The 14,116-nt window shown below is 45.7% G+C and overlaps 1 protein-coding gene across 1 annotated transcript in view; it reads right to left on the bottom strand.

Moving 5' to 3' along the window:
• LOC132888209 (protein NLRC5-like) overlaps window positions 1-14,116 on the bottom strand; it is a 951,571-nt gene that overhangs the window by 899,431 nt on the left and 38,024 nt on the right. Inside the window, exons 20-22 of the mRNA XM_060924270.1 lie at window positions 12,421-12,591; window positions 10,445-10,615; window positions 4,514-4,684 (exon numbers count right to left, since the gene is read on the bottom strand). Coding sequence (XP_060780253.1) covers window positions 4,514-4,684; window positions 10,445-10,615; window positions 12,421-12,591 — 513 coding nt within the window. The remainder of the gene's footprint in view (window positions 1-4,513; window positions 4,685-10,444; window positions 10,616-12,420; window positions 12,592-14,116) is intronic.

The raw sequence follows: 14,116 nt of genomic DNA, 5'->3' as shown, positions 1-14,116 counted from the left end.
AGTTGCTGAGGAATGATTGTGTGGAATGCTGAGCTAAAGTCTATGAACAGCATTCTGACATACGAGTCTTTTGTCTCTAGGTGGGTGAGGGCTGAGTGGAGGGCAGTGGAGATGGCGTCATCGGTCGAACGGTTGGATTGATATGCAAACTGGAAAGGATCCAGGGTGGGGGGGGAGGGCAGACTTGATATGCCTCATGACTAGCTGCTAGAAGCACTTCATGAGGATGGGAGTGAGTGCGACAGGGCGGTAGTCACTGAAGCAGGAGGGAGACTGCTTCTTCGGGACCGGGATGATGGTGGTGGCTTTGAGGCACGTGGGGACAACAGCCTGGCTCAACGAGATGTTGAAGATGTCTGTAAAGACATCTGTGAGCTCCTCGGCACAGTCTCTCAGGACACGACCAGGAATGTTATCAGGACCCAAAGCTTTTCGTGCATTTGTCATCCTGAGAGCTCTCCTCACGCTGTCTGGGGACAGCGTCAACACCTAGTCACCGGGAGGTGGTGGGGTCTTCTGTGCCGTGGTGCTGTTGTCTGCCTCAAAGCGAGCGAAGAAGTCGTTCAACTGATTCAGCAGAGACGTGGAGTTGTCACAGGTCTGTGGCGAGGGCTTGTAGTCTGTGATGGTCTGAATCCCCTGCCACAGGTTCCTGGTGTCTCTGCTGTCGTTGAAATGGTCAGCACTGTGCCTGGAATACTGTCTCTTGGCCACCCTGATACCTCGTGACAGATTGGCCCTAGCTGTCCTCAGCCCCACCTCGTCCCCAGCTCTGAAGGCGGCGTTCCGAGCCCACAGGAGCCTATAGACTTCCCCTGTCAGCCATGGCTTCTGATTGGCCCGAATGGAGACGGTTCTGGTGACCGTAACGTCATTCATGCACTTCCTCATGTAGGCAGTGACAGTCTCCGTGTATTCCTGGAGATCTGTGGTGTTGTTGTAGGTGGCCGCCTGTCTAAACATGCTCCAGTCAGTGGTGGAAAAACAGTCCTGGAGTGCCTCTGAGGACCCCTCTGGCCACACACGTATCTGCTTTTTAGCTGGTTTGGTGACTTTAACCAGCGGCCTGTATGCTGGCATTAGCATAACAGTGGAGTGATCTGAGGCCCCAAGGTGGGGGAGGAGTAGGGCTTTGTAGGCGTCTTTATGCATGGTGTAAACATTGTCCAGAATATTGTTTCCACGTGTGGGAAAGTTGATATGTCCATAGAGTTTTGGAAATACGCTTTTGGGGTTTGCATGGTTGAAATCCCCAGCCAGGATGAGGAAAGCATCTGGGTGGGCTGTCTGCTGCTCACTGATGTGCTGATAGAGTTCATTCAGTGCTTCACTCCTGTTGTTATGGAGCACTTGCATATGACGTCACAGCCGATCCAGATTGTGACAGACGCCATCTTGTCGGTCAAACGCCATATTTCCGCCTTCTACTTCTGCTTCTACTTCTACCTTTTCTTCTGGAAAACCCTACTATATACAATTCTACTACAACGGCTGCGGCTACAAGCTCTCCCTACCTGTGCACGGTTTATATGTTTTTTGTGTGTATTTTTGCGTGTTGTTCGTCTGTATCGGACTTCAACATCCACTACAACCGTATGGACTTACTGGACATTGGTTTCCAGCAGAAAATGACGGTTTGTAGCGATTTCCATCGCATGCACAACATTCCGGACGAGATAGCGAGACCAGCAGGGTCTCCGTGGATTGTTATCGGAAGCACAGCGAAGGAGGCGGCGCCGGGAGCGGAAGCAAAAGCGAGGCTGCAGAGCCGGCCTGTTGACTAAGCTCAGAAAACAGCCACTCAAATCTCCACTGCTAAGCCTCTATCTCTCCAACGCCAGATCCATGGTAAACAAGACGGACGATTTGGAATTACAGCTGGAATTACCTTATTCTATTCTATAATCGGCTGGTCAGTGCTATACTCAATACTTAAGTGACTTACCCGTCCAATGAGGATTGTTATTTTCTTGTTTACAAGATGCCACATCTGAGTCGCTGACAAATCCTGAATTTCTGTAAAGATAACTGTCCAGAGATTTATAAGCACGCAGTGCTTCACCACTGAACAGCGAGGGAAAGTTAATGAGGTAATTATACACGTCTGGGTATTCCGCTGGCAGTTCAAAATCCACTGACACGGTCGTGAAAACTACGTCCAGTAAGCCATAAGTGTCACTAATCTGTAGATCGTTTATTTTAGACATATATCTAGTTATCTGTTCATTAGAAAAATGAGCCCTGTAGTCCGTCGGTTGAAATTGATCCATTCTGTACACGAGTGCAGCAATATTCAGCTGTGTTTTTTACCGACAAGATGGCGGCTGTGTACTTTCCGGTCACGTGACTGCAAGATCTCTATTGGAGCCGGGAGGGATGTATAATGCTACCAGCAGTATGGCTGTAAATTCCCTTGGCAGATAGAATGGCTGGCACTTAATAATCATAAACTCCACCAGTGAGCAGTGTTTGCAGACTACAACAGCATCACGGCACCAGGCATCACTGATGTAAACACAGAGTCCTCCACCACGAGTCTTCCCCCCCTCGATTCGCGCTCTGTCTGACCGGTAGCATGTTAGCCGGGCTAGCTGAATGGCACAGTCCGGGACGCTGTCGTTAAGCCATGTTTCCACAAACGCAAGGACACAACACCCACTCACAGACTTAAAAGATGAGCGGAGCAGGCGGACATAATCCAGCTTGTTGTCCAGCGAGCGTACGTTGGCCAGAGTGATGGTAGGGATAGCCGCTAGCCTATATAGTGAAAATTCATTATGTCTGATAATTATAACTACTCTTTTAAGTTCGTTTCTTAAGACACGTATTTTTAAGTATGTTACCTCGCTTGTTGACAGTTTCGGCGAACACTTCCGCCTTCTTCAAAACAGTCACCAGATGTCGAGTGGTGACGTGCCTTATCAGCTGATGTTACTCTATGGAGGCGTGAACGTCCCGCCCAATTTGACAGGTAGTCCACGCCTCCTGCTGTCAGGTCGCTGCCCCAGGACGGCGCTCCAGGTGTGTGACAGCGCGTACGCTCCCTCATCCCGGTTCATGGTCCTCTGCGCCCGCTTACGTCAAATTGGGCGGGACGTTCACGCCTCCATAGAGTAACATCAGCTGATAAGGCACGTCACCACTCGACATCTGGTGACTGTTTTGAAGAAGGCGGAAGTGTTCGCCGAAACTGTCAACAAGCGAGGTAACATACTTAAAAATACGTGTCTTAAGAAACGAACTTAAAAGAGTAGGCGCTAGCCTAGCTCGGACACCTTCGCGTTTGCCTATCTTCTGCTTCCGCATGTTCCGCCTGTGGTGCTTCCACTGCCGGCTGGATGCAGGAGTGGGGGTCGGTGCTCGGGCAGGCCTCCGGAGCAAACCGTAGCTGCGTAGCACTTCCGCGTCCGCTGGATTTATATCCGTGAATAAAGTTCTGCGGATGTCGAGCAGAAACTCATGGGAGTATGTGCACCTTGAAACTAATGGACGCGACAAAGACGAACAGATACACACTGTTTTAAAACACAAACAACACGAAAACACCGTTCTGTCGGGACAGAGAGGAGCCGCTGCGTGTGTGCGCGCCGCCATCCCTCTGTAATTACTGCAGCTCTGTACATCTCCCTTATTCTTATATACTGGGACAAGCACACACTTTCTCCATTCATTCAGCATTTTCTCATTCTCCAAGATCTTATTAAACAATCTCGTTAGGAACTCCACAGCCGTCTCATCCAAACATCTCCAAGCCTCAATCGGGATACCATCTGGTCCGACTGCTTTCCCAGTTTTCATTCTTTTCATGGCTGCCCTCACCTCATCCTTACTAACCGACTCTGCTTCCTGATTTGCTGTCTCCAACGAATCTGACCTTTTCTCTCTTGGATTCTCCTCATTTCATAAATCCTCAAAGTACTCTTTCCACCTTCTTAATACACTCTCTTTGTTTGTCAGCACATTTCCATTTCCATCTTTCATCACTCTTACCTTTCATCACTCTTAATTAAACACAACAAAAATCATAAACATGCAAAACTGTATGTCTTATATCTGAAAGTTAACGCCAATCACTAGACTGATAATTCAGTGTATTTTGTGAGCTGCTGTGACTTTTCTTATTTGTAAGATAGAAGTGTAAAGGATGGAATGATGAAGTAAATGTAAATAAAATGTAAATATTATTTTGGGTAATATTAGCCTCTTTTAAAACTCTGAAAAATAACGACAGTTTTTAAACCAAGTTTTCACCGTCTGTTCAGTATTGGTGCTGACAGATGTTTACAGCTGTTTACGAGTGCTGAGCCAGTGTGTGTTACTGTCAGAAAACTTGTGTTGAATTACAGTATGGTTTTCTTTAATGTACCGTCCATTGCAGGGCTCCATGCACACACACTTTTACACACTCATTCACACCTAAAGGGCAGTTTATCTTCACCAGTCCCCCCACTAGCAGGCGCCCTTGTTCTGCATTATTATAAAACTTGGTGTGTTTCATCACTGAGTTACTCACCGCAGTGTCTCCAGTTTACACTCGTGTTTCTTCAGTAGATCACAGAGCTTCTCCACTCCTGAGTCTCCCAGTTTACACCAACTCAGATCCAGCTCTCTGATGTGTGATGGATTTGTACAGAGAGCTGAAGCCAAAGCAGTGCAGGATTTCTCACTGACGCTGTTCCACAGTCTGCAGAAAGGAAACGGCATTTAGTCCATCAGGACAGAAAAAAAGAAAAGAGACCTGAGGTGAATTTTTTTTTTTTAAATTCTGATTTCCTTTTATCCAAGTGTTCTCATGTACAGTAAGGGAGTATTGTTCAGTGGTTACATTGCCCTCCAGAAAACACACACACACTTATTGAAGCTGCATGCTGCCTTTTGCTGACTTATTTGGACCTTATGCCAATCACTAGACTGATAATTCAGTGTATTTTGTGAGTGTTAGGGGTCCCAAAAAATGACACTGTGGTCTGGAGTAACATATTTAATGAAATATCATCTGTTGGGAATACACAAAGATGCAACAGGTCAGATAGCGCTCTCATTCACGGACATTCATTCATTGACAACACTTCGTTCTGATGTCAGCTCTTTCATATTGGATTCCATACTAACTGTAAATAATAACATAGGTGTTACTTAACATACAACTGATCATATGCCACATTCTGGTCCCTTACAATAGACAAAATACTGTGTGTGCATTCACTCTCTATGGACATGTATTCCATTAAAAGGAAGTATTTCACCAGTAACCAAATTCAACATCTTACATCAACAATAACAGTCTGCATTTCAATCAATAATCATGTCTCTCTCTACATAGTAAACATGCAGATAAATCTTAGTGTCTACTGGGAGAAGATCTAGTGTGTTTGTGGGTGGGTGCGTAGTGTGTGTGTGTGTGTGTGTGTTCCTGTGCCTGCACGCGCATTTGTAACGTTCCCACCACGGAACAACATTTGTCTTGCTTATTGAGGTATTTCACCTGACGTCACAGGGTCACATGATGCCCCGGTGTCCGCCATTTTGGACGGCAAGCTACATACTAACGCTGCAGACAGAGAGGGAGAACCAGCTTGGAAAAAAATGTGTTACAGACACCTAGAATAGATTAATTTGTCAGTAAGCACTCTATAAATAACCATGGTGTTTGCTTGTTGTGCTGTGGGCTGCCACAACAGACAGGGACAGCGTGCAGGACGCTCCTTTTACCGGTTTCCTACTGACCCAGACAAGAGGGCCAAATGGATTGCAGCTGTGAAGAGACAGGATTGGGAGCCAACAGAGTACTCCAGACTTTGCAGTGATCATTTAATTTCAGGTTAGTTTATCAGTCAACGCAATTTTGATAAAATATATAGCAAAAAGTAAATGGGTCAGTGTTTTAACCCATCTGAGCAGTGAAACAAGGCAGTGTTAATTTGTCTAGGGTTGCATGTAGCAAACATTTTGTTCTCCTGTTTGTCATGTATTATTTTCCTTTTGATGAATAAAGTTTATAAATACTACTTATATCATGTCATAGCCGGAGCTCGCTAGCGCGCCGGGGAGCTCGCTAGCGCGCTGGGGAGCTCGCTGGCGCGCCGGGGAGCTCGCTAGCGCGCTCGGGCGCCGGGGAGCTCGCTGGCGCGCCGGGGAGCTCGCTGGCGCGCCGGGGAGCTCGCTGGCGCGCCGGGGAGCTCGCTAGCGCGCCGGGGAGCTCGCTAGCGCGCCAGAGCTCGCTAGCGCGCCGGGGAGCTTGCTAGCGCGCCGGGGAGCTCGCTAGCGCGCTCGGGCACCGGAGGAGCTCGCTGGCGCGCCGGAGGAGCTCGCTGGCGCGCCGGAGGAGCTCGCTGGCGTGCTCGGGCGCCGGAGCTCGCTAGCGCGCTCGGGCAGCTCGCTAGTGCGCCGGGGAGCTTGCTAGCACGCTTGGGCGCCGGGGGAGCTCGCTGGCGCACCGGGGGAGCTCGCTGGCGCACTCCGGCTATGACATGATACAAGTAGTATTTATAAACTTTATTCATCAAAAGGAAAATAATATTCTATTCAATATTCTCTTCTAATCGCCCAAACCTGTGTATGGCGATGGGTCAGTGAACAATCCTGGTGGAAGCAGGTAAACGTCGTTCTCTAAGCCTGCTAACCTCAATTTTTGCAAATACCTCTCCCTCTGCTCGCCCTGTAAATGCCCTACGTCGCTGGATAGTGAAGGTGTTTTCTGCATCTCGCTCCTTTTTCTTTTATGTTTTTTGTTTGTCGCCTTCCTCGCATTCAAACTGATTCGAGCCGTGACGTCCAAAATGGCAGCATCACATGACTTGGTCACGTGGGTGAAATACCTCAATATTCTTGCCATTCAATTTACATTTCTCACTCAACAGGGAATAACAATAAAATAGATACAGAAATAGTGTGACACACAACACTTTAAAGAACAATCGTGTCTTGGTATATCCTTCCCTCAGCAACCACATACAGACCAGTTCCCTCTACTGTAATGCTTAAATGCTAAGAGTTAGCAATCGCGATTAGCATTAGGCTAGCTAACGTTCGTTCATTCGGGCTGAGGGAAACACAGAACCAAACCCAACTACCTGCACTATTCATTACTAGCATGTTTAGGCTACGGTAAACATATTCATTACCAGCACATTTCACAGTAAACCTCATACATTACATATCCATCTCCAAACTGCATTCCTCATTTAGCTGGCAGGTGATTTTGTACCAAACACTCAGCGGCTTCACTGGTGACCGTTAACTGGCCGCCCTCGCTGCACCACAAACAACTGACAGGAAAACTCATTGCTAATCCCATTACAACCATTACACAGGCCGCTATCTGCGCTCCTATAAGTGTTACTGTTTACAGAATTATGTTTTGAGTGTATTTACCTGTTGGGAATACACAAAGATGCAGCAGGTCAGATAGCGCTCTCATTCACGGACATTCATTCATTGGCAACACTTCGTTCTGACGTCAGCTCTTTGCAAGCTTCCTATGTGTATTCCTATGTGAGAGCGCCATCTGCTGGTGAATTTATTCTCAGCAGGAGTGAATTATATCACTGAAATTTCTATAAAGTGGCAGTTCTATAATATAAATGACATGTGTTCAGTCTTTTCTCTAAATCAAGTCTTTTTCCTATCTGTCAAATCACACTCTGCCACATGAGCTGCTGTGACTTTTCTTATTTGTAAGATAGAAGTGTAAAGGATGGAATGATGATGTAAATGTAAATAAATGTAAATATTATTTTGGGTAATATTAGCCTCTTTTGGGTGGCACGGTGGTGTAGTGGTTAGCGCTGTCGCCTCACAGCAAGAAGGTCCGGGTTCGAGCCCCGTGGCCAGCGAGGGCCTTTCTGTGTGGAGTTTGCATGTTCTCCCCATGTCCGCGTGGGTTTCCTCCGGGTGCTCCGGTTTCCCCCACAGTCCAAAGACATGCAGGTTAGGTTAAAGGTCCCATGGGATGAAATTTTCACTTTCTGAGGTTTTTTAACGTTAAAATGAGTTCCTCTGACCTTCTTAAGTCACCCCAGTGGCTAGAAATTTCATAATGTGTAAACCAAACTATGCCCAACATTTGAGAATGGCGCGTCAAAACGGCGCGTTGATGAGCTCTTCCCTTTACTACGTCAGCAAGGGAGATGATCCCCATGCCCCCCCCCCCCCCCCCCCCCCGGATTCCCACCCACTGTATGGATTGCCCGCCCAGTTGTAGTGAGGAGACCATAGAGGACACAACATGGCATCACCTAAGCGAGCGAAACATGGAAATTGCGCTGTACATGGATGTGACAACACAGAAAAGAGTCTGTTTTTACTGCCGATGGGAGAGCCCCTGAAGACGCAGTGGCTTAATTTTATTTACTTCAATAATACGCCGTCGAGTCTACCTAAGACGGTGTATGTTTGTCGGAAGCATTTTCCTGATGAATGTTTCCACAACTTGGGACAGTACAGGGCAGGTTTTGCACATCAACTGTCACTGAAGCCTGGGTCCGTACCAAGCATCCCTGCCGCATCAGCCACAAACACCGAACAAGTAAGTGTATAACTGTTAAGTCGTTTTGCCGTGTTTTAAAATTGGTGCGTTTGCAATGGCTACATTAGCTGTGCAGCTAACCGCTTCCTGCAGTTAGCCAGGTACTCTGTGCTACCTCTGTTATAATAGCCAATCAAAACAGTTTTTACAAAGACACCCACATTCTTTTTTTTAAGTCACTCATTCATTTTATTTGTTTGTTCAGTAAAAACCCAAACATTTGTTGAATTTATTTTATTTCCTCGCATCGCACCTTAATGACATCAGCGCGCGGTATTTTTCCCTGATTCTGGGCCGGGGTGTCGTGAGTGGCAGAGCAGCTCCATCGACGCGATCAATTGAAAGTCAGCCCTAGATCCAATCTTTTGTCGGGAGCCGAGGTCGCGCGGGCGGCCCTCCAGCGGCACCGGCCGCCCGTGGAGGCAGCGGTTCTCCCAGGGGCGAGTTGGGGGGAGGAAACGGCAAAGTCCCCACTCCTCCATGGTAAAACTGCTCAGTTTTACCATGGGCCTCAGGCTGAAAAAAACGCGACAAAGTCCCAGTTTTACCATGGACTTGAGTTGTACCATTTTTTTTAGACAGGGCGGACGGACCAGGGCATTTGCCCGCCTGGCCGTGCCCGACGAGGAGCGCTCTCGGCCGGCTTGGGAGGCAGACGGCAGCCCCTCTCCCCATGGCACGCCCCCACCCTCTACACTTCCCTGCCTCCATGCTTCTCATTAGCAAAACGACGCACTGGGAAAAGCGCTGAAATGGGGCTTTCTTCCAGGAGGATATATCTACGTTCCGAGGGTTCATTTCGAGAAAGGCTGTGGATATAACATCCGGAAGCCTCCACGATCCCGTTTAAAGCATCAACAAACCACCATGCCATGGGTCCTTTAACTGGTGACTCTAAATTGACCGTAGGTGTGAGTGTGAATGGTTGTCTGTGTCTATGTGTCAGCCCTGTGATGACCTGGCGACTTGTCCAGGGTGTACCCCGCCTTTCGCCCGTAGTCAGCTGGGATAGGATCCAGCTTGCCTGCGACCCTGTAGAACAGGATAAAGCGGCTACAGATAATGAGATGAGATGAGATGAGCCTCTTTTAAAACTGTTAAAAATAACGGCAGTTTTTAAACAAAGTTTTCACCGTCTGTTCAGTATTAGTGCTGACAGATGTTTACAGCTGTTTACTAGTGCTGAGCCAGTGTGTGTTACTGTCAGAAAACTTGTGTTGAATTACAGTATGATTCTCTTTAATGTACCGTTGCTCTATCAAACTGTGCTACCTATCGAGATGTGCTACCCTGCGTCTTTGCGCAGACCCATTTTTTTGAGCTCCGTTTCCACGCCCATCATTTCATGCTACCTTGCAGGAGTGACTTTGCTGGAATCTGAAATGTATATTTCAGAATATGAGAATAGAGTATCAAAACATGCTCCCCATGCTCTGACAGCGCCCTTGGAGGGACTGGAGGTGTAAAAGAGAATGTGTATCTACTGGGAGCATTATTTGATGGAGAATATTGGTAGATCAAAATGTGCTACTTTAAAAATGTCAATCAAAACATGCAAGCCAAGCTCGGACAGTACACGTGACCTGGTTTGTAAAGTAAATAAATATGTAACGTAACTTGTTGTGAGTTATATCTTTAGGAGATGTACAAAAATCATATCAATAATCAACGGGAGCAGTTTTTGACAAAGTAGCATAAATCGATGGACTCTGCTGTCGATTAGCGCTACGTTAGCATTTTTCAGTAGAACACCACAAACCATCAGAACACCGTCCATTGCAGGGCTCCATGCACACACACTTTTACACACTCATTCACACCTAAAGGGCAGTTTATCTTCACCAGTCCCCCCACTAGCAGGCGCCCTTGTTCTGCATTATTATAAAACTTGGTGTGTTTCATCACTGAGTTACTCACCGCAGTGTCTCCAGTTTACACTCGTGTTTCTTCAGTAGATCACAGAGCTTCTCCACTCCTGAGTCTCCCAGTTTGCACTCACTCAGATCCAGCTGTCTGATGTGTGATGGATTTGTACAGAGAGCTGAAGCCAAAGCAGTGCAGGATTTCTCACTGACGCTGTTCCTCAGTCTGCAGAAAGGAAACGGCATTTAGTCCATCAGGACAGAAAAAAAGAAAAGAGACCTGAGATGAAAATTGTTAATAAATTTTTTTAATTCTGATTTCCTTTTATCCAAGTGTTCCCATGTACACTAAGGGAGTATTGTTCAGTGATTACACTGTCCCCCAGAAAACACACACACACACACACACACACACACACACACACACACACACACTTATTGAAGCTGCATGCTGCCTTTTTCTGACTTATTTGGACCTTATGCCAATCACTAGACTGATAATTCAGTGTATTTTTGTGAGCTGCTGTGACTTTTCTTATTTGTAAGATAGAAGTGTAAAGGATGGAATGATGACGTAAATGTAAATAATGTAAATATTATTTTGGGTAATATTAGCCTCTTTTAAAACTGTTAAAAATAACGACAGATTTTAAACTAAGTTTTCACCGTCTGTTCAGTATTAGTGCTGACAGATATTTACAGCTGTTTACATCTGTTTACTAGTGCTGAGCCAGTGTGTGTTACTGTCAGAAAACTTGTGTTGAATTACAGTATGATTCTCTTTAATGTACCGTTGTTCGATCAAACTGTGCTACCTATCGAGATGTGCTACCCTGCGTCTTTGTGCAGGCCCATTTTTTGAGCTCCGTTTCCACGCCCATCATTTCATGCTACCTTGCAGGAGTGACTTTGGTGGAATCTGAAATGTATGTTTCAGAATATGAGAATAGAGTATCAAAACATGCTCCCCATGCTCTGACAGCGCCCTTGGAGGGACTGGAGGTGTAAAATAGAATGTGTGTCTACTGGGAGCATTATTTGATGGAGAATATTGGTAGATCAAAATGTGCTACTTTAAAAATGTCAATCAAAACATGCAAGCCAAGCTCGGACAGTACACGTGACCTGGTTTGTAATGTAAATAAATATGTAATGTAAGTTATATCTTTAGGAGATATACAAAAATCATATCGATAATCAACAGGAGCAGTTTTTGACAAAGTAGCATAAATCGATGGACTCTGCTGTCGATTAGCGCTACGTTAGCATTTTTCAGTAGAACACCACAAACCATCAGAACACCATCCATTGCAGGGCTCCATGCACACACACTTTTACACACTCATTCACTGTCTGTGCAATACTTTTATAATGTGCAATACCTCACTCCATAATGTGAAACGCAACACATTCACCTCAGGACTGTGCACCTTACCTTACCTTGCAATACTTCATAATGTGTAATATTTTATTTTATAATGTGACTCTCTCGTCCTAAATTGAGCGTAGGTGTGAATGTGAGTGTGAATGGTTGTCTGTGTCTATGTGTCAGCCCTGTGATGACCTGGCGACTTGTTCAGGGTGTACCCCGCCTTTCACCCGTAGTCAGCTGGGATAGGCTCCAGCTTGCCTGCGACCCTGTAGAACAGGATAAAGCGGCTAGAGATAATGAGATGAGATGAGTTGAAACTCTCTCATGCAATAATTTATAATGTGACTCTCTCTGTGCAATACTTTATATGTGCAATGAGCAATACCTCACTCCATAATGTGTAACACAACACATACACCTCAGGATGGTGCACCTTACCCCCTTACACCCCCCCCCCTTTTTCCCTTCCTCTCTCTCTCTACATGCTGTTTGCACTGTTATTGGAGATGCTTTAATCTCATTGTACATGTGTATAGTGACAATAAAGGCATTCTATTCTATTCTAAAGGGCAGTTTATCTTCACCAGTCCCCCCACTAGCAGGCGCCCTTGTTCTGCATTATTATAAAACTTGGTGTGTTTCATCACTGAGTTACTCACAGCAGTGTCTCCAGTTTACACTCGTGTTTCTTCAGTAGATCACAGAGCTTCTCCACTCCTGAGTCTCCCAGTTCACACCCACTCAGATGCAGCTGTCTGATGTGTGATGGATTTGTACCGAGAGCTGAAGCCAAAGCAGTGCAGGATTTCTCACTGACGCTGTTCCACAGTCTGCAGAAAGGAAACGGCATTTAGTCCATCAGGACAGAAAAAAAGAAAAGAGACCCGAGTTGAAAATTGTTAATAGATTTTTTAAATTCTGATTTCCTTTTATCCAAGTGTTCTCTCATGTACACTAAGGGAGTATTGTTCAGTGGTTACATTGCCCCCCAGAAACACACACACACACACACACACACACACACACACACACACACACACACACACACAAAAAAAAAAATTGTGCTGCCTTTTGTGAACTTATTTGGACCTTATGCCTGTTACATGACAATAAGACCCTCTTCAAAAGTTTTATTGACACGTTTTAATGGCAACCTCCATCTTCCTCCCCTCGAACGACCACATCCACTTCCGCTCCTTTCACAATACAAGTTTCACCTTTGTCATTCAGTGTAAGGAAACATATGTGAACATATAAAGCTTTAGCAAATTAAATACAACAAAAATCATAAACATGCAAAACATACACTACTGTTCAAAAGTTTGGGGTCACCCAGACAATTTTGTGTTTTCCATGAAAAGTCACACTTTTATTTACCACCATAAGTTGTAAAATGAATAGAAAATATAGTCAAGACATTTTTCTGGCCATTTTGAGCATTTAATTGACCCCACAAATGTGATGCTCCAGAAACTCAATCTGCTCAAAGGAAGGTCAGTTTTATAGCTTCTCTAAAGAGCTAAACTGTTTTCAGCTGTGCTAACATGATTGTACAAGGGTTTTCTAATCATCCATTAGCCTTCTGAGGCAATGAGCAAACACATTGTACTATTAGAACACTGGAGTGATAGTTGCTGGAAATGGGCCTCTATACACCAGGGGTGATTTCTCAGAGACAACAAGGGAAGCCGAGCTTCCCCTAAAATTCTCTCCCCAAACTGAGGCATCTATGACGTTGAATTCTCATTAAAACAATAACTTGCATAACATAATATATGCCCAAGATTGTATTTACATTCATAACTATCCTGTAACTTATTTGAGTGATGTCTGACGAACTTGCAGTTCGCTACAAGAATCACCTTTGCTGCCAGGCTGTAACCAGCGTTGCCAGATGCTGCTGACGTTTTCCAGCCAAAATATGTTCAAAACCCGCCAAAATGCACTTAAAACCGCCCAATCTGGCAACACTGGCTGTAACCTTTCTTATTTCAATGGGCTCTATGGACTGGCAGCTGGGTATCCATTGCAGTCTGAGACGGCTCTGAACAGCCAATTTCGGCTAGTTGTTATTGGTTAAAATCGACAAAATCGTCACTTCCAGGGAAGCCGGGCTTCTCTGGGACTAACGAGACAGTGGGAGGGGCAAGAAGCCGGGCTGATGAAGGATTATTGGAGGTAGTGTTTGAAAGACATGAGGAGGGCGGGCTCTGTACTTCGGCGTCGGCGAGGAACACGGAAGCATGATCAGTCCCTAGCGGATGTCGAGAAAGTGTAGTCGTGTGCCAAAGTGCTGTCCGAATTTCTTTTCATATAAACATTTCTTCTCATTGATGTCTCTGTACATTACTCTGT

Source organism: Neoarius graeffei, chromosome 6, assembly GCF_027579695.1.
Source record: "Neoarius graeffei isolate fNeoGra1 chromosome 6, fNeoGra1.pri, whole genome shotgun sequence".
Classification (NCBI taxonomy): domain Eukaryota; kingdom Metazoa; phylum Chordata; class Actinopteri; order Siluriformes; family Ariidae; genus Neoarius; species Neoarius graeffei.
This window is presented reverse-complemented; position numbering and strand designations above follow the sequence as displayed.